The sequence below is a fragment of the Hypomesus transpacificus genome, chromosome 10 (genome assembly GCF_021917145.1).
Source record: "Hypomesus transpacificus isolate Combined female chromosome 10, fHypTra1, whole genome shotgun sequence".
Lineage (NCBI taxonomy): Eukaryota > Metazoa > Chordata > Actinopteri > Osmeriformes > Osmeridae > Hypomesus > Hypomesus transpacificus.
The window spans coordinates 3,283,450-3,302,692 of NC_061069.1; the positions used below are offsets into that span (position 1 = coordinate 3,283,450).

At 45.1% G+C, this 19,243-nt stretch overlaps 2 protein-coding genes across 2 annotated transcripts; both read right to left on the reverse strand.

The window, feature by feature from the left end:
• Positions 1-5,720: 5,720 nt before the first annotated feature.
• On the reverse strand, positions 5,721-6,595 carry tmem125b (transmembrane protein 125b). The gene is made up of 2 exons (XM_047027048.1): positions 6,532-6,595; positions 5,721-6,436 (listed from the first exon to the last, which is right to left on the reverse strand). The coding sequence occupies exon 2, from the start codon at positions 6,426-6,428 to the stop codon at positions 5,721-5,723; it is 708 nt and encodes a 235-aa protein (XP_046883004.1). The 5' UTR covers positions 6,429-6,436; positions 6,532-6,595.
• A 998-nt stretch (positions 6,596-7,593) lies between these two features.
• Positions 7,594-18,946, reverse strand: cfap57 (cilia and flagella associated protein 57). Its single transcript, XM_047026940.1, has 22 exons — positions 18,769-18,946; positions 17,372-17,685; positions 17,007-17,278; positions 16,741-16,921; positions 16,453-16,605; positions 15,392-15,531; positions 15,044-15,209; positions 14,778-14,891; positions 14,436-14,648; positions 14,094-14,267; positions 13,766-13,927; positions 13,531-13,686; positions 13,313-13,406; positions 12,940-13,130; positions 12,665-12,838; positions 11,367-11,525; positions 9,574-9,717; positions 9,244-9,360; positions 8,904-9,038; positions 8,379-8,522; positions 7,991-8,120; positions 7,594-7,877 (listed from the first exon to the last, which is right to left on the reverse strand). Exons 1-22 carry the CDS (start codon positions 18,920-18,922, stop codon positions 7,696-7,698), a joined length of 3,669 nt encoding a protein of 1,222 aa, XP_046882896.1. The 5' UTR covers positions 18,923-18,946; the 3' UTR covers positions 7,594-7,695.
• Positions 18,947-19,243: the final 297 nt, after the last annotated feature.

The window sequence follows — 19,243 nt, forward strand, 5'->3', positions numbered from 1 at the left end:
GGAGTGCGTTGTCATGGAATGGCAGATGGAAGTTGTGGTGTGATCTCCTGGAGATATTACAGTGAACGTGTGGCTGGTACAGAACCATGGTATGCTTTTACTTGAGTAATGTCATCTCAGCACTTGTGCTTTGAAAGCACTATTGATTCTCACTTGACTTCTCATTTACACAAGGCATTTCTCAGAGACACAGGTCTATATATTTCCATTTTCCAATAAGCTAAAAAACACTGATTGCATGTTGCCTGCTTGTTATTAATGCCTGCAATTATAATAGGCTACTATGACAGCTGGAGACACTTTTTAGACCTATACTCTACTGTATTTGTACTAGTTGGTTATCTGTCACGGCGGGTGAGGTGGACCCAAAAGCAAGGAGACAAGGCAGGACTGCAGGAACAGACTTTACTATGACTTTTGGTAAAACAAAAACACGGCTGGGATATAGGCTACTTAAATACATTTAGACATTAACAACCGATATAGCCGGGACACAAAACAGAGACGTAAACAATAAACCAATCGAGACCCAGGTGACAACAAGCAGAACAATAAACAAACTAACAGGTGTCAACACTCTGTTCTAATCATTAAACTGGCAGCACAGGGCAGGGTAAATTAATCTAACGGGGGCATATGGCTGTAGCCTTTATCTTCCATTTTTTTATTTAAAATGTCAAAGCGTGACGGGGTTCATAGGTTATGAGGGATTTAAAATTATGGAGTTAGATTAGTTTCATAATTCAAACAAACAAACGCAACACGATTCAAACAAATTTAACACGATCCAAACAAACGTAACACGATTCATACAAACATAACACGATTCAAACAAACAAACGTAACACGATTCAAACAAACGTAACACGATTCACAAATGTATTTCGTGATTCACAATTGTAACGCGATTCACAAATAAATGACCCTATTACATTCGTTTGCAACCTGACAAACACAAGTTACAAATCCCTGCATTCGTTGGTGTGAATCCTTGCATTCGTTCGTGTGGATTTTTGGAACTTTCCTGACGCGCTTTGATCCACAAATGCATTTTTTCTAAAAGATATCCTCAGCAGCCTATCAGGTCGTCTCTTCCAATTTTAGCCAATCACATTAACGTGTCTATGTGGACTTCTACAACCTGCCATAATGACGGACATCGTCTCCTTCAGATCATGAGCAATGTCGTCTGGTTGCATGTAGGTGAAATATTGCTTGTTAATCTTATTAAACCGATGATCATACCTGATTAAATATTGTTGAGAATGGCAGGATTCATGTTTAGTCATTTTCCGTGTTTCCTAGGCTAACGCAGAGCCCGTCTACCCATATTAGACATTCTCCGGTGATTGGCTAAAATTGGAAGAGACGACCTGATAGGCTGCTGAGGATATCTTTTAGAAAAAATGCATTTGTGGATCAAAGCGCGTCAGGAAAGTTCCAAAAATCCACACGAACGAATGCAAGGATTCACACCAACGAATGCAGGGATTTGTAACTTGTGTTTGTCAGGTTGCAAACAAATGTAGGCCTAATAGGGTCATTTATTTGTGAATCGCGTTACATTTGTGAATCACGAAATACATTTGTGAATCGTGTTACGTTTGTTTGTTTGAATCGTGTTATGTTTGTATGAATCGTGTTACGTTTGTTTGGATCGTGTTAAGTTTGTTTGAATCGTGTTGCGTTTGTTTGTTTGAATTATGAAACTAATCTAACTCCATATAAAATCGACATGGATTGGCGACTTAGAACACACTTCACAGTCATACAATTTCCGATCTATTAATTTAATTCGAATTTTAAATATTATGTTCCTCCAATGAAAGGTCATGTCACAATGTTGTTTCAGCGCCACGTGTGACTAACCCGTCCAATGTAGGCAGCAGCTATGTATCCAGATTGATCCCACCCTTTCAGAACGGTTGAATATACAGCTATACAAGTGACAAGAAAGATTACAAAGAACACACTGACTTACAACGATGTCATGTCATACAGCGTAGTATTTCTGCTTCGGTAGGCTAACGCCATTGGAGACATGTCAAGCTTTCACGGCTGAGTAGGCCTACCGAGACTGAAAACAAGGATATTTCTGCGAAAAATTCACGTGTTGCGCTTGTGGATTGGAGTATCATTATGGATGGCATGTTTAATTTGTACATATTTGGCACTGTGGCTCCGACTGCACACCGACATTTTTATGTAGCCACATTTTGCAATTTGTTTAAACATCCTTCTATTTATAGGAGTGGTATGATAGCCAGTGGGGTATTGATCTTTAATACTTGTTGGGATGCATAGACAGGATTTATAAAACGGTCACAGAGTACATATTAGAAAACCCTGTTCACAGTGGCCATTTGAATAGTGGATTGCATCCCTTCACAAATGTAACAATGCTAGCCTAACAAAATAATTAGAAATTAATTAATGAGTTTAGACAGTCAGGCTAAGGTTTGTTTGTAGGTCAATTGAGTCCATCCTTCAACAGGTCCTTTAATTTTCATGTTGTGACCATGGTTTCCTACCTATGCATAAAGTCATTTCAAGTCCCATTGTAGAAGTTTGGCTGTGTTGTATGTGAAGTTTAGACAGGCACAGCTTTTAGTTTTTTTTTACAGTCCCGCTCTCTGTGTGATGTAAAAAAACACCTAAAATACCTCAACAAGTAAAACTAGAAACACATTTTTGTTCAACCATGTACCTCTTTACCCCTGCGATGTGAGCGATGTGCGATGGGAAGATGAAGGAAATACTTCCCTACAATATTCCTTCTTCACTCCCTGATTATTGCTCAATACTGTCACAATGTCAAGACTAAAGACGAAAAAGCTCCCATTACGCTAAGATGCAATAACATCTGTGGGGAAGCACATCCATTAGCCAGGAGCCATCTGTGCATTACATTAACCTCCTTTCTGGGTCAAAAAATGAACTTTTAATTTAATGATAAATGAATGACCCCTAACCATATATGATGGTAGAAGATTGCTCATGCCATCCCTATGTCACATTAGAGAAGAGTTAATGCATTGATCCATTCAGAAAGAAAACCTTTTTCCATTCCTTTAACAACTGCTGGCAAAGACCATTATTTATTTTTTTACATTACTGACAGTGACGCATTGACTCCAAAGGAAGAGACAGAAACCATTAAGGCCAAAATGGGTTCTGTTGGTGCCAAATACATGCTGTTGCATGGGGGACATTTGGGGGGTGTAGGGGAGTTAACTGAGTTGAGATGACCAGTGAACAGGTTCAATGGTCAATGTGATTGAGAACACTGCCACTAACAGTTCGAAACACTGAAAAGTAGTGATAGCACAGTAAAACAATTCACACTGCTATGTCTTGTATCAGAAATGAATGTCCTTGCATTACTTTTATCCAGTACAATTTTTTTTGGGAAACTGTTTTTAGAAGTAGGCTGCGGTTGTATCTATTTTGGGAAGTTGATGTCTCAACATTCGTGAGGCTTTAATACATAATTGAGGAGGAATGAATGACAGGCCTTGTAATACAGTTACTGATTAACTTACCTTCCTTAAGTGTATGGTACAGGTAGGGTGAAACTTCCTTCGAACTTTGCTCAACCAGTGCCTTTGTTAAAGACCAGGCGGACCAGAGCAACTGTCAATCTTCAGGACTCGCATATTTTATCTGATTATCAACAAACACTGTCCGTCAGGTATGTACAGTAAGTTATGTGTAAATATCAGTATGTCTTGTGTTGTTTTGTTAGTCATGAATTTGCTGGTCATATGACCACACATTGAGCCAGAGAAGGCTCGTTAAGGAATGTATCACAAGACCCAACTGGAGGTTCAACTTGAATGTTGAGATTCCTTTTCAAGACAAATTGGGTCGTTTCTTAAGTTTTTTTGTTATTTTTAAACACAACAACTGATATTATAGTAAAAGTATTAGGTAATTGAATTATTACAAGTTTAAGAAGAATTAAAGTTAAAAGTTAATCCAACTTTTCCAAATATTTCTATTAGAATAGTGTACTTTTTATTGAATCATCCATCTCATTTATCAACGTATAACAGTCATGTTGATTTGTAACTGCTTTATCTATCCTTCTTCCTTCGTATTCATGTAGATGAAACATGGGGCACTTAAGCTGTACTGTCATTATGGCCTTGTCTTTTGGGTGTGCTCTCATGACAGACACCCATCGGCCTGAATTTCTCCTTGGAGATAACACAGGATTTCAAAGAAGACTCCTTGTAGAAGATGATGGATCAAGCAGTAAAGGAACAGCCAACAGGTGTAAGTTGGGCTTCTTTGAAATATGATTCTGCAATTTGGCGGATGTCTTTTTCTTACGTTGTTTTTCCGAAGCCCGTAAAAAACATTTCAGAAGAAACTTCAGAAAATGTTCGAGAATGATGCCCAAGTTATTATGTTATTCATTCTAAACTGACATACTGTAAGTGTACCTTAGCATCTGTACATGTCTCAACATAATGATTACAGTAGTATGACATATTACAGTAGTGGATAAAGCGTCTGCTAAATGAATAATTGTAAATGCAGTGTGAATGCATACCTTACAGTAGTGCAGTTCAGTTATGCCTTATAATTGAATTGCTGAATATTCTAGCATGTCTGATATTTCTGTGCATCACAGCTTTGTCATCTTCCTCTGGAGAAGGAGGGAGCTCCCAGACGTGGCCGTACCTGGTGGCAGGCCTGGCCACCACCCTCACCATCTCCGCCTTCATCATCCTGGCCGTCAAATGCCGCCTCTTCCACCGCTACCTGGCCAGCTACAGGCACTACCTTCTCCCAGAGGGGGACCTGGCAAGCCAGTACAGCCCAGAGGAGGGAGCTATCCCTGGGCATGGGATGGAGGGCAGAGGAGGTACCCGACATGGGGTGGATGAGGATGATGATGGCTTCATTGAGGATAATTACATCCAGGCCAGTGAGAGAGAGAGGGCAGAGAGACACAGCAGAGAGGAAGAGGAAGGGATTGAGGATAGCGATGATGACTTGCAGTTTACCATTGGGTGATAGCAAGACACTCTTTTGAAATGAAAATGTCTGTTTACAAATGTAACAGCAGAGAGGAAAAATACAGTTTGTTCAGAGCATTATTCAGGGTCAAGATAGATCTTTAGAAATATTTTCTTTTTATACAGAAGAACTTGAGGATATTGAAAGCAACACTTGAGCCCTTCATTACGTGTATTTCTTTCTGAATTAATGATTAATAATGTTGATACCAAAGTTACTGTTGGATATACCCATTTGGTTCTGTGAAAAAAACACTACTGAACTATATGTAAAAACAAAAAACATTTTGCTGATCTATTTGGAATGTTAACAATTTTCAAATTTTCATTGCTTGTTTGAAGATATACTTCAACTTCTGTTTCACTCAAGGTTTTGTAAGTAATTTTTGCTCATAATCTATCATGTTTAGAGTTATGTAGCAATGTATCCTCTTGTATTGGACAACCATTTGAAAACTTTTGTGAATAAATTCTTAAAGATACCTGGATACCTTCTTAAAGTTACCTTTGTACATTACAGTACACAGCTACAGATGACCCAGAGAGATACAAATGTCTCAGTTGTTATCGATCATTGGTGTTATTGATGAACAACAGCAAACAATGAATAAACTCATTGAGATCTACCAGGTCCTCTCACTGCTGGATCCATGCGTCTTCTCCCTACATCTCTTCTGACCTCGCCTCCCTTCCTCAGATGAGGCTGATTCTGCATGAAGAGGCTTGTCTCCCAGCCAGGTTCATCTGACCTGAGACTGTCATCACCCTGACAGCCCTGGTCCTCAGTCTCTCAGCCCTCCTCCCCTGTCCCAGCCTCCTGTCCCTCCTTTCCTGTAGGTAAACCACCAGCAGGTACCCCCCCACAGCCAGCTCCATGGTCCCTCCAGCCCCTAGCAGGACCATCCCAGACAGGAACATGTCCCTGAGCCTCTGCCCGGGCTGGTGGTGCCCACTGGCCAGCGCCACATGGATCAGCACCCCGCCACAGAGCAGCAAAGCCAGCCCCGTCACCAGGATGAGCACAGGGTCGGCACACCCGCCGCTTTTCAACTGCTCGATACGCCGCCGACTGCGAATGCAGTTCATGTCCTGCACGGCGGAGCTGAGCAACTGTTTGAGCAGGATAGCCAGGGCCAGGAGGCAGAGGGTGGTGCCAACCCCCAGACGCCACTCCCCAGACAGGCTGGTGGTGGTGGAGAGTAGGCCAACGCCACCCAGCCCCAGGCCCAGGACCAGGCCCACCGAGGTGCAGTAGCACAGCAGGGAGCGCAGAGGTTCCCGGAACCACCACAGCTCCACCTGCTCCTCCAGAGCACGTCTCTGGATCAGGACCGGGTCCAGCCGCACACGGAGCACTCTGTGGCCACGCCGAGCTGGGGAATAGTCCTCCATCTCAGACATGGCTGACACTGGGAGGGTTAGAATGACCGAGAGAGTTGTATCAATTGTTACGATGTTATGATCAAAAACAAAGATCTTCCGCCATATTCTGTAAGTCACTCACCTAGTCAAGACTGGTCTGTTCCTCTGGTTCATCCGTCCAATCCGTGTAGCTGCAGGTCCTTCAGTCAGAGAACCAAGATGTTTATTAGTCATCCAGGAGGTTGGTCGATAAAGAACTCCAAAGTGTCCATCTCTAGTGCTGTAAAGACAGGTGGAACAGCTGCATTATTGCAGTTTCCTGGTCAAAGTCCATCTCATGACAGGGTTGCAGTGCTGTCAAGTCTTCTGTGTGATGAGTGTCTCAGGGATACCCTGGGAGCCAATCCTCAACTGTAATGGGGTCCACTTGGGCTGAGCTCTCTCCTCTTGGATTCCCACACTCTTAACTCCCGATTCTGCCCTTCAGCCATTGTCAAGCCAGAGTCCAACTCGGTAGGATTCCCTGGGAGAGTGGCAGCGCTGCGTGGAGGGTGACAGTGGTCCAGGTCTGACGAGAAACGTGCTCAGTTCAACCCACACAAGTCTGATGCAACATTGCCACCGTGACTGGGTTCTGTCAAAACTGGCATCGCAGGATCGCTCGAGTCCGCTCCTCCACAATGGCAATAAAATCGAGGACATACAAATGCAGACACGTCAACACGTGTACTAGTGTCCACGAAGGGGGATTGGTGTCATCCTCCAGTGTTTTGCAGTGAGACACCAAGCAGACAGACAATGGGGCAGCCTCCGAACACAATGACTGGGCTGGAGAGAACAGGGGGGTGGGGGGGGGGGGGGGGGGGGGGGGGGGGGGGGTCCACACGCTGCCAAGTGCGGCTGTGATGTCAGTGTCCCTAGATAATGGCTACACTGTCCCCCCCAGTGTGGCGTCATTTACATGATCTAAGATGGCCTCTCGTGTGACAATAGGAGTTCTCAAAGCAAGCTTACACTAGATTTTAAATAGCAGACTGTCGAGCATCTAGCATAAGAGCCAGTCTTCAGTTCAGTGAAATTGTGCAAACTAAGACAAAGTCAAATAGAAAATTCCACACATTTCTTGACACGTACTTCAAGAAAGCCTTTATTGACTGTATATCATACATACACCGAACACATTTGGTCAAGCCTGTCTCCGACCATAGGTGGTGGTGTTTCAAATGCATCCTTTCACTAAACCCAAACTTTGTCTGAACCGGGCCTGAAAGTCTCTGCCCTCCTGCCCTGGGTCACCTCCTGCTCTTCAGGTAAGGATAGCCGGCAGCCTGGCGGTGGAGGGGGCCCGCAGGCCGTGGGTCTGACCCTGGATCTCCTGCCTCAGCCTCTGGATCTCCACGCGCTGCAGCTGGATGATCCGCTCGGCCTCCTGCTCAAAGTTCAGACGCAGCACCAAACTCCCTGGAGGTGACTCCCTGCCGGTGGGCGCTGAGGTGACACGCACACGAAAAAGGACACAAAGAGAAGGTATAGATCAGGAGGCGTCACAGTCCTGTTCTCTGAGGGTGGTAATATCGAGGGGGTGTTGACAGCTGTTTCACCTCTGAGGTCGGTGGAGCTCTTGATGGTCTTGTTGATGGCCGTCTGGCTCCGGGGGTCTTGGACCTGAGCTCTGGTCAGACGCAGCTCCCGACGCAGCTCATTGATCTCCTTGATCAGAGACACGTTCTCCTGCACAGAGGTGACATCACTGCAGGCGAAGCTCAACTGAGGTCAACTAAATCAACACGTGCATCGTTTTTCTAGTTGTATTTAGAGGGTGATCGTTCACCAGTCTTTGTTTCTTTCTTTAACAACCCTCGTGGTGTAAATGGCACAATGTGAGCTACATGTTCCCGCACGGTTTCCACGATGGAGAGTGATTGGAAATGTGGCCTGAGGAGGAGCCTCACAGCCAGGTGAGCTCGGTTCAGGGTGACAAGCTTGTACCTTCATGATCTTGACGTTGTCAATCCTGTGGACCTCCGTGTCTTTGGCCAGCTTCCTCTTCAGAGACGCGACGTTGTGCTCCAGGTGTTCCCTCTGACGGCTGAACTCCCTCTGGATGTCAGCGTCCATGCCAACTATCTCCACCTGACACACACACACACTTCTCATGCTATTTTTATGATCAGTTTGCAAAGGACTGCCTGGAAAACTGAGTTGTGAATACATGTCAAACTGCCCATAATCCCAAGAGAGCTCTTCTCTCCAAAAACCCTAATTAACATCTATGTGGTCATACTGGCTCTCGACAGTTTAACGGTATCCCTAATCTTTACTTATGTTGCTGGAATTATTAGTGATTTGATCATTACAAGTTTACCTCAAGGTAGATTGATCTTTCATGTTAATTTATTATGAACGATAATGCAACACCACGACTCTACATGGTGTGTGTATGTGTAAACATACTGCCCACAGTGTATATATATCTCTGTGTGTATGTGCACACGGTGCCTCGGGCAGCCTCACCACATCGCTCTGCTGGATGTAGCGGCTGTACAGTTCTCGTATGCTGTTCTTCAGTCTCTTGGGCTCCTGGATAAAGCCCACACAGTTGTGGAGGTCTATCTTGAACCGGCGAACCAGAGCCTCCACATCCCTCACCTGTGACAATAGACAGGTGAGGGAGAGAGAGACAATAAATGATGATAAATATAAACGCGATATCAACCCGATTAAAAACACTGCCGAGACGAGAGCAGAGGAAGCCGGCTGCTTTTAGCAGCAGCCTATAAAGGTACTCAGAACGATGGTGCTGTGCTTTTTCCAGCTCTCCACTATCCATGTTTCATTCGAGTACAGCTCTTACCCTCTGCATCCCCTTGTTCACTTCCTTCTCCGCAGTCTTGAGCTTGAGTTTCAGGTCTGTGATGTTCAGCTCCATGTGAGAGTTCCTCTTGTGGAACTGCTCCAGCTCACCCTCCATCTAATCAAACGGAGCCTCAACATCAATTAAGTCAATTAGCTTAAAAGGCCACAGCATGGTTACTTATCAGAAATCTGATACATTCCACCTAAAGGATTGAGACTCGCTCGCTGTATGATGAATGTTAATGTGATATGTACTTTTATAGATTCTTTCTTATATATTAATGTGTTGTCCAGAGGGTTGAGCTGTTTGATCTACACAAGGACTCGCCTCCTGGATTTGCTCCTTCATGTCCTTGACGTCGTTCTCCCTGGGCTCGATCTGCTTCTTCTGCTCTTTGATCTTGTAGTCCAGCACAAACTTGAACTTCTCCAGCTCCTGGATCTTTTTCTTCAAATCGTAGATCCTCCTCTCCTGTGGAGAGGGAGAAACCGTTTTGAACTTCCACGTGTTTTACGTATTTTTTTTTATGGAACTAGCATCTCTTGACGATGAATGCTAGTATAGAGCCCGTTGATGGCAAACGTGTTGGTTTTTTGGTGATATCCATGGCTCTATAGACCAATTATCACCCTACGTCACCAACTGTCAAGCAGGCTCAACTGCGCATGTGGGTTGCAAAAGACGAAGTATGTGTCTACTACCGCGCACTTTACAAAGTACACTGCAATACAGTGCACTGCAAAACAGTGCACTTACATATTCAGTGCACTCCGTTGCTGATAAGTGCTGTCTCAAATGGAACACTTACATTAAACACTTGGTGGAAGTGACGGACGCAAATCTGCTTGCGACACCCGCAAAATCTGCCAAAATGAACGCGCTTCTCCACTCAAGTGGAAAAAGCTGCCGAAAGGGCTCCTCCTTTTCCGCTACGTAGCCAAGATGGCGCCCGTTTAGGGCGCGTAGTGTCCATAGTTGTACACTGTTTTTTTGGACCGTTTGCAGTGCGCCATCCTGGTACTTTCAGTGCACTGAATTATTCTGGTTTAGGAGTGACGCGCCCTAAGCACTGAAAGTCAGTGCTCAAAGTGCACAAGTGCGCGGTAGTAGACACAGCCGAACTTCTCCCCGTTCTATTACTCTTGGAGTGTCGTTCAGGTCATCATATATCTCTGGCCACTGGATTGCAGGGCTTGATATACACTTTTTGAGGCTCTTGGCCTTTGGACAAATACATTTACGTTCACTTGTCTATGCACAAAAGTCTCTTGACCCCGATACCCTTAAATAAATAGCCTGTCCAAGTGATCGGGCAAAACTAGCCTGGCTAACGGAGGTCGCTTTCTCAGGCAAATGAGGAATGAAACAGACAGATTAAAGAAATCCGAGATTCTGGCTATCTTCACCAGACTCGTATCTACATTAGGCAGTCCTCCCTGACGTTTCTGGTGTAGAATGGAGTGAAATACAACATTGTGCACACTGCCAATGAGCGAGTCTGACTGAGGCTAACGTCAAAACAGTGTAACTGGGATGTAGTCTCACTCAGATTGCCAGTTTAAACAAATCAGAAAAATAATCGGACCAGCTGACTAAAAGCAGAACTCCAATATATCTTGAAAGCTGCCCTGCTCGACTTTTTAAATGTAGAATTGACTGTAAAAGTGTACAATTATGAACTTTGTGACATGACGTGAAGACATGGTTGCCGCTCGACTATGCGGTCTGTACCGGGCGACATTCTCACTCAAATTTCAAGACTTTCGTGACCCGAATCAAAATTCTGATGCGACAGATGGGTAATCGCTTTCTCTCCTAGAGGCATGTCCTCCTCGACGCTTTTGGTCTTTTTAAATCTAACTATTTGTATGATCCATGTGGTCCTTTTGCCATTTAAAATGCTATCCTTTCCCGGTTTTCTGCAGCCACAGTGCGCGCGCATCCCGATTGTTTACAAACAAATAATTGGGCTGCTCAACATGGTGGTGAACAATTTGTCGAATTTTGGTCAATTTATTTCTCGCAAGCTGGTCATCCAAACAACTTCACATGCGACATTGCACATCCTTGGGTCCTGAGCAATACAAGTACACCCCCACCACACCCGCACACACGTCTACCTTGTCCTGAATGGTCTCATCCCGTTCCTGGATCTCCTTCTTCAGACCCACAATGTCCTTCTCCAGAGACCTGATGACGCCATGCAGCTTTTGCTGCTCCCCCTTCAGCCTCTCAATCTCCACGGTCCTGTCGTCTATCTCCTTCTGCAGGCTGTTGAACTGTGGGGTCGTGTGAAAGGATTTTAGGGCATATGTACAATGTATGTGTTTTTAAGAAGTGGTCATCAGTAACCTCCTTTGTTCATTGATAAAGGACAGCCAGAGACTAGTTTAAGTAAGGTTAAGACGATGGGTGTAGCATCTTATATGGCTTTCTATCTTGATAGTGAATGAAGTCTGGTTGTTAGGTATTTATGACCTGAGATGGGGAAGTTATTGAAATGGTCGATTGAAGACACACAGTAAAGTACTATTGCAGCAGCTGTTTGAACTTTTGCTCTAGAGACCTTTTCCTGTTTCACTGTTTGTATTAAATAACTCTTGTTTGAAAATGACCACACAAAGGAAAGCTGGCCATTTGAATGGTCAGCTCCTGTAGCTTTACCACCTCCTGCCCTGGAGAGAAATGTAACATCAAAAAAGACATGGGACAGCTACATTGAGTGATTGTTTTGTGATGGCCATATGTTAGAGGTTTGGATAGGGCTCTGTGTGAATTGTAAACGGGACCACTCCTTCGAACGACTTGTAGTAATACGCGTCTTCCGTCATGACTGGTTGCAGAGCGCTCCGTTTGCTCATGTGCCGTACATAATAAATACATTGTATCAAGCCGGCATCTTGACTATTCAAAGTACACAGTATGGTCAGAATAATTTTCACCATAGGGGGAATACATTAGAAGAGACAGGGGAGCTGTATGAAGAGAAAGGGGTGCCTTCACAATGAGCCGACAGCCATTTAGTTCAGTAGTAAGTACAACAGAATGAGAATCAATACAGTGGAAATTTCAGAAATTGGATGGAATCCAGCTGGGAAATGAATATCCACACTCTTGAGTCTGCCTCTACTCAGAGCTGACATTGAATCACCTAAGGGAACACAGCTATCAACAACAAGAAAATCAATCAAATAATGGAGTTTATATTTGTATTACATGATGTATTCCAACGTGACTACAATAATTCAAACTTCAACCGAATGGTTCAACGACATTGGAACCCTTTGGATTAGTGGTTTTAAATTGACTACTGAAAGGAGGTGGTGTGTCATGTAATGACAGTTCTGAGACAGTCATTTATTGAGTGTGTGCAACAGCAGGAACTGGATCAGGGCGACTGGGAGAAAGGATGAGATACCTTCTTCCTCATGATGCCTGTCTCTCCCTTCAGCCGCTGGTTGACCTCCTTCTCCTCCCGTAGCTTCCTCTCATATCTGATGCGGATGTCCTGGATCTCCATATCTCCGTCCTCCTCCATCTGCTTCTTGGTCTCGTCAAACGCCCTGGTCTGCTGTTGGAGCTCGTCCTGGCTCTGCAGGCACAAACACGCACCAGACACCAGCTGACAAAAGGCCCATCAGGCCTATTAGTATTGAGCCCCCAGCTCCCCCCCCTCACCCCACTCCAACTGACCTGCCCCAGAATGAGGATTTTCTCCTGGAGCTTGGACTCGTAGAAGAGGGTGAGCTCCTCCAGGGAATGGCTCTGCTTCTCCTCCAAGGCCTTTAGTTGTCTCTCATAGTCCTCTTCTATATTCTGGGAATTGAGCTGCAGTTCCTGGTACTTCTCGTACTCCAACATCAGCTTCTGGTTACTGGTCGACTCTGGAGAGTTGATTCGGGCAGGGGAATGTCAGTTGGACTCTACGACTGCTTTACATATTCACACAAATGCATACTCTATGGGCGTATGTGAAGCCCTCTGTGACATGCTTGCGTGTAAAAAGGGCTATACAAATACATTTGATTTGATACTCATGTGGGACTGTGCTTGTCGGCGACCTGACCAAAGTTCTGCAGTTCCTTGGAGTGTTTCTCCATAACCTCTGCCATTGCTTCCCGGTGGATCTTTTCCTGCTTCTCCCTTTCAGTTTTCATAATCTATAAATATAAGGACACATTCTCAGGTCTTTCTACACACACTGTCAGCCTGCTCAAGGATTGCTCACTTAACCTAGAAACTATTGACGGTGGTAAGCAGGTGTGTTGAATGTGTGTTTTGGACCTGGTCCTTGGTCTTGAGAGACTCAATTTCTTGGTTGGACTTCTCCGAGAGCTCCTCCATCCTCTTGTTGTAGTTCATGTCCTTCAGGCGCAGCTGGTACTCGTTCTCCATCTTCAGCTCCTCCACGCGCGTCTTCAGCTCCAACATGATCTGGTTCTGTAGAAAACCCGGGTTGAGAACATCCGACTCACAGATATTGAAGTCCGCCTGGTTCCCCAGTCCTCCTCCCCTGTACCTTCTCCTCCAGCTCGGACTTGGTGATGAGAATCTCCTCTGCGTAGCTGATCTCCTTGTCTCTCCTAAGACCTCGGCCCTCCTTGTCGATGATCTTCCAGATGAGCAGGCAGCCGTCCTCTGACACCGTCAGCAGGAACTGGTCGTCAAACGTGATCACCATCTCAACGGGACAAACAAGAGCCGTTGGTCACAACAGCTAAACCCCAGCACACGCAAACACAGTCTTTTTCTGATTTGACTGTCTCTATGCTGCTGATAAACCTATTTTATCATCTTACTGAAAGTCTATATGCTATGTCATGTTTTGGACCAGATTTCAACCTCACCTTGGTTACGGGGGCGGAGTGGGCCTGGTACTCGATCCAGTCCTTCTGCATGGGGAGGGGGTACTTGATGGCTCTCACTGTGCCGATAGACGTCCCAGCAAACAGCACCCTACCCGAGCGGGACATGGCGATGGTGGTATAGGTCACATCATCTGCTGCCACCTCCCTGAGGATCTGACAAAAGGCTTCTTATTGGTCCACGCTACCTCTAACACTCCACACACAGTGCACAAACCAAGATACATTCATGATGGCAATTGGAATGAGTGTGGACACTCCTAACAGACTATTCCATAAGAGAGACAGATCGTCGGGTGTGTGAAACGGCCCGGCCCCACCAACCTGACAGTCCTGGATCTCCTTCAGGGTGCAGTCGGTGCCGACAGCGAAGATGCTCTTGGCATCGGGGGAGATAGTGACAGCTGTGTAGCTGCAGGACTTGAGCACGTTCTCGGACTCTCGCTTGCTGGTGAGGCTGTTCCACTCGTACACGGCACCGTCCATCCCGCATGACACCAGGCGGCTGTCATCGGTGCTCCACACAATGGCCCTCACCTGGTGGGGCCACAACAAGGGTTTGGACGATGTGGCCCTCAACGTGCTCATAATCCTCAGGCTGGAGATGGGAGTTTTCCGAACTACTTCTTCAGGCACTGGGCGTGCAGGATCTGTACTTCATCTCACCTTTCCGTTGTGACCTTTCAAATTGAGAAGGTTCTCAAATGTGGTCGACGAGTAGATGTGGATGATGTTGCCGTTGACCGCAGCAAACATGTGACCCCCGTGACTGAACGCACACTGGTGGTAAAGCAGGCAATGGACACACATCCACATTTGTAACATTGAAAAAACTGAACATTCATTTGCGTTTGGTTGACAATAGATAACATCTCCACACGCACGCATAAGCACTGCCCCCCCCCCCCCCCCCCCCCCACACACACACACACCTCTCGGCAGCCCCTTATGGTGAACTCTTTGAAGGTCCGGATGTCGTCGATGAGCAGGTTCATGAGCCGCAGCTTGTCAGAAAAGCCCACAAGGAGGAAGAGGCCAGAGGGGTGCAGAGCCACACTGAAGGCCTCTTCCTGGAACTCCTTAGACAGCTCCAGCACGCTGACCACAGCCATAGGAAAGCTGTCAGTCCACACTCAAAGCATGCATGTCTGAATTTATAGTAATTTCCTATCTAACATAAAATGACTAAGTGGTAAATGCAAGATCGATGAAAATGGTAAAACAGTGTCTATAGAGATATTAGCAAAGCTTGCTAAGTGTGCATTCTAAGGCTATCTCACTTGTTTTCAAAGTTCCAGATTCGTACAGAGTGGTCCAAGGAGCAGGTGGCAATGAGGGGTTTGCGGATGCAGATGGACAGGCCAGTGATGATGTTGGAGTGGAAAGAGTGGGACAGGAACTCAAAATGGGCTCGCTCCCCCTGGTGGACAAAACAGGGAAATGAAAGCCACAAGTTCAACTTAAAACTTTTCACAATTGCTAAACTAAACCACATTCTCTGAACAAAATTATCAGTGGCCTTAACTCTTTTGTCGACTCAGTCACTCTTTTGGCAAAACGCTAAACACATTCTCACTCACTAAAAACACTGCACTGTGATGCACTTGTACTGCAAAATAGTTAACATAGGCAGCAAACAGAAAACACATCTGCAACACAGTTGTCATCTGTAAAACACAATGAAAAACATTGTTCACACTTGCTTCTAATGGTGGTTTGGACAATGTCAGCTTTCACCGTGGTGTCCGTATACGAGAAGTGTTCAACATCAACCAGCAATTTTTACTGTAAATGTTTGCATTCCACAATTCAGCCCTTTTCTCAACCCAATTGAAGAGTTTTTCGCTGCTTGGCAGTGGAAAGTCTATGACCGAAACCCATATACCAGGTAAATCTCCTACAGGCAATGGAATTGGCCTGTGGAGACATAGGTGTGGAGTGTTTTCAACACTGGATCCGGTACACCAGAGTTTTTACCCTTTTTTTTGGGTTCTTTGTTGACAGTACTAAGTTGTGATGGTTACTGTAATATTTTCTTTATTGCAAAATGCATTTACTGTGTATACATAAACACATTTTTCTTTACACGTGCCCTGGATGCTGTGTTCTCAAAATTGTTTGTGTTGTGTCTAATGATTGCTCCATTTGCTTATATATTGATTTGCTGTGTTTACGATCTGAGAGCATTGTTTGATTCTGAGCACATGTTAAATCATTTAGAGGCGAGTGTTTGATTTTGCCAGAAGAGTCAGAGGTTTCGTAAATGTGAAGATTGTGAAAAACTGTAATACAAGTTTCTAGTTGTAATGTGCTGGCCTACATGAGTGCAGGTGTATACTACCTTGCTCATCTCAGCAGAGGACAAGGTGATGCTGTACAGCTGACCACGGTCCGTACTGGTGACCAGGATCTCCTCTGAGGGGCTGATACACAGGCTCACTATCTCCTGACGCTCCGCCAGGTTGGGCTCATTGCTGCACGGGTCTGGGGGTATCTGGGACACACACACACATACACACAACCACACAGGGCACACGCACACAAACAGCACCCACACAAATACACACAAACTGAATGCAACTCAGGCCACTGCTCTTCTCGTCTGTCCTGTCATCCACAGTGGAGTCACCTGTATCTCTCTTGTCTTCCGGTATACGTCCTTCTCCTCAGTCTTCTCAAACAGACACACGGTGCCAAGGCCGGCAGAGCAGACAAAGCCCTTCGAATAGGAGGTGATAGCGGTGACTCTGGGTAAAAGGGCTGAGACTCCCTCTGTCTTGGAGTCCTCTGACTTCCTCTTCTCCATTTGTCTGAGCCGCACAAAGACATGGATAGGACGTTAAAGGTCCATTTCACATTAGAGTACCGAGCTTGTTTGTTTTGTGACCTCCTGACCTCTCTGCGGACTGCTCAGCGTCCTGTGCCGTGGACTTGGTGATGACGTTCATCTCCCAGCGCAGGTCCCCGGACTCAAACACCATCAGCTTGCCCGTATCTGTCCCGACGATCACCCGCTCCTCAGACATCCAGGTGTGGGACAGGAAGTTCTGGGACTCCAGTTTAAGGAAGTTGGACTGCTTTAAGGCTCCTTCAGTGTAGCGGAAGAGCTTAAACACCCCGCTGCCACTTACGCATACCTGTGTGTTGTCATGAGGGTTGAAGCTGACCTGTTGAGCCGAAAACAATGTAAATACAATGCTGTTTGAGCTACGTGTGTGTGTGTGTGTGTGTCTGTTAGTGGGGAGTTTTGTTAGCAATACCTGATTAATGGGGTTGCTGACCCCAGTGGCCTTCACAGTGGCCATAACCTTTTGCTTCTCCCACATCCAGTAAAACAGGATCCAGTCTGGACCCCCTGCCTGGCCTATCAGGTACTTGGAGTCAGGGGAAAAGGCCATGCAGACAAACTCCTGCACGGCCACGTCTCCACCACTCAGCACCTTCCTCTTCCTGCTCTGCTCATGCTGCAGGTCGTACACAGTGATGGTTCCCTTCTCACCGCGCTCCGACACCGCTAAATAGCGCCGGTTAGCACTTATAGCCAGAGCCTGCATGCCCTGACTCCTCTCTGTGCCTAGAGGGAGATTTAGAAAAAGGTACAGTGTGAATTTAATACCGTAAAAAAATAAGGGTGTCCTGTTTGATGATGATGGTTGTAGTCCTGCAATTAGGTGAAACAATTATTGCTATAATTTATTTGTTCAGAGCATAGGCAGTCTATGATTTAGAGTTGTCACATTGAGACCTAGCATTAAGGGGTCCCATTATCGCCCACCTAGCTCTCAACGCTCGTCAGAAATTTTACGAAAATGTCGCTATAATACAAATAAAAAATGTTGTTGGTTCCTAGTCCTCGACCTCTCTGCCCTGCATGTTTTAGATGTTTCCCGTGTGTTGGAGCTAGTGATGGGAAGTTCGGTTCTTTTTACTGATTCGGCTGCAAAGGACGTATAGCCCCTATACGTCCACTGTAGGTTAATGCATGACATGTGCACCAGCAAATACTATTTCTAAATAAATTCCTGCATTAAAATAATGTATCATGAGTTTGTATGATTTGGTCATGCATTATCACACTAGCATTTAATTATCACGTCAAACAATTACACTGCACTAAACTGTAAGTGTAAATGTAAAGTGAAAATAACAAAACCAGTCAGTATGATGACTTGAGCGAATATCATTCATTCACGTCTTACTAAAACAGTGGCCACGCGAAAGGGAATAAGGAAACTGTTTCCTCTACTAAAAAATACAATGCGGGTCACGTGAAAAAAGGATCCAAAGACTCGTAGAAAGACCGAGTCGGGGAAGGAACTAATCATTCGTTTCCTCTAGCTACAGAGCCTATGCAGGTCACGTGAAAAATGATCCAAAGACTCGTAGAAAGACCGAGTCGGGAAAGGAACGAATCGTTCGTTTCCTCTAGCTACAGAGCCTATGCAGGTCACGTGAAAAATGATCCAAAGACTCGTAGAAAGACCTAGTCGGGAAATGAACGAATCACTCGTTGAGAGGACTCGTTACTCCCGAGTCCTTATAAGGATTCGTTCAAAATGAACGAATCGTTCACGAACGACACATCACTAGTTGGAGCAGAGAAACATCTAATGTTACAATTACAAGCAATATATCTACTTGAATACGTAATAAATACCTGGAATAAATCTCTGCCATCTCTGGTCAATGTTATAGCGGACACAGTTGTTTCCACACGGGAAGATGACAGTTTGCTCATCGAAAAAGCAAAGATTATTGGCTACACCTGTCCTCAAACCGAAGATGTAGTGAGACTGGGCGATGACTGCCATTGCTTGCCAGAGTCGAGAACTATTTTTTGTCTGTGAAAAAAAAGCAAAATGTACAGTACTGTCATAGTGCACTGCAGAAACTATGATCACAAACCAATTCCAAAGTAAATCAATGACTACTGTAGTACTGTACTGTAGATATACTGGGAAACTTAATTTAACGCCAGCGAAGCAAGCTGGCTAGCTAGCTCTAGCTACTGTAGCTTACTGTAAAGTAGGCCAGTGGTGTACATTATCTAAAAGGCTAGGCTATATATTAAAACTGTCTTGTAAACTAATCCGAAATCAGGTTTCAGTTACTTCTATCCGTATCTTTCCACA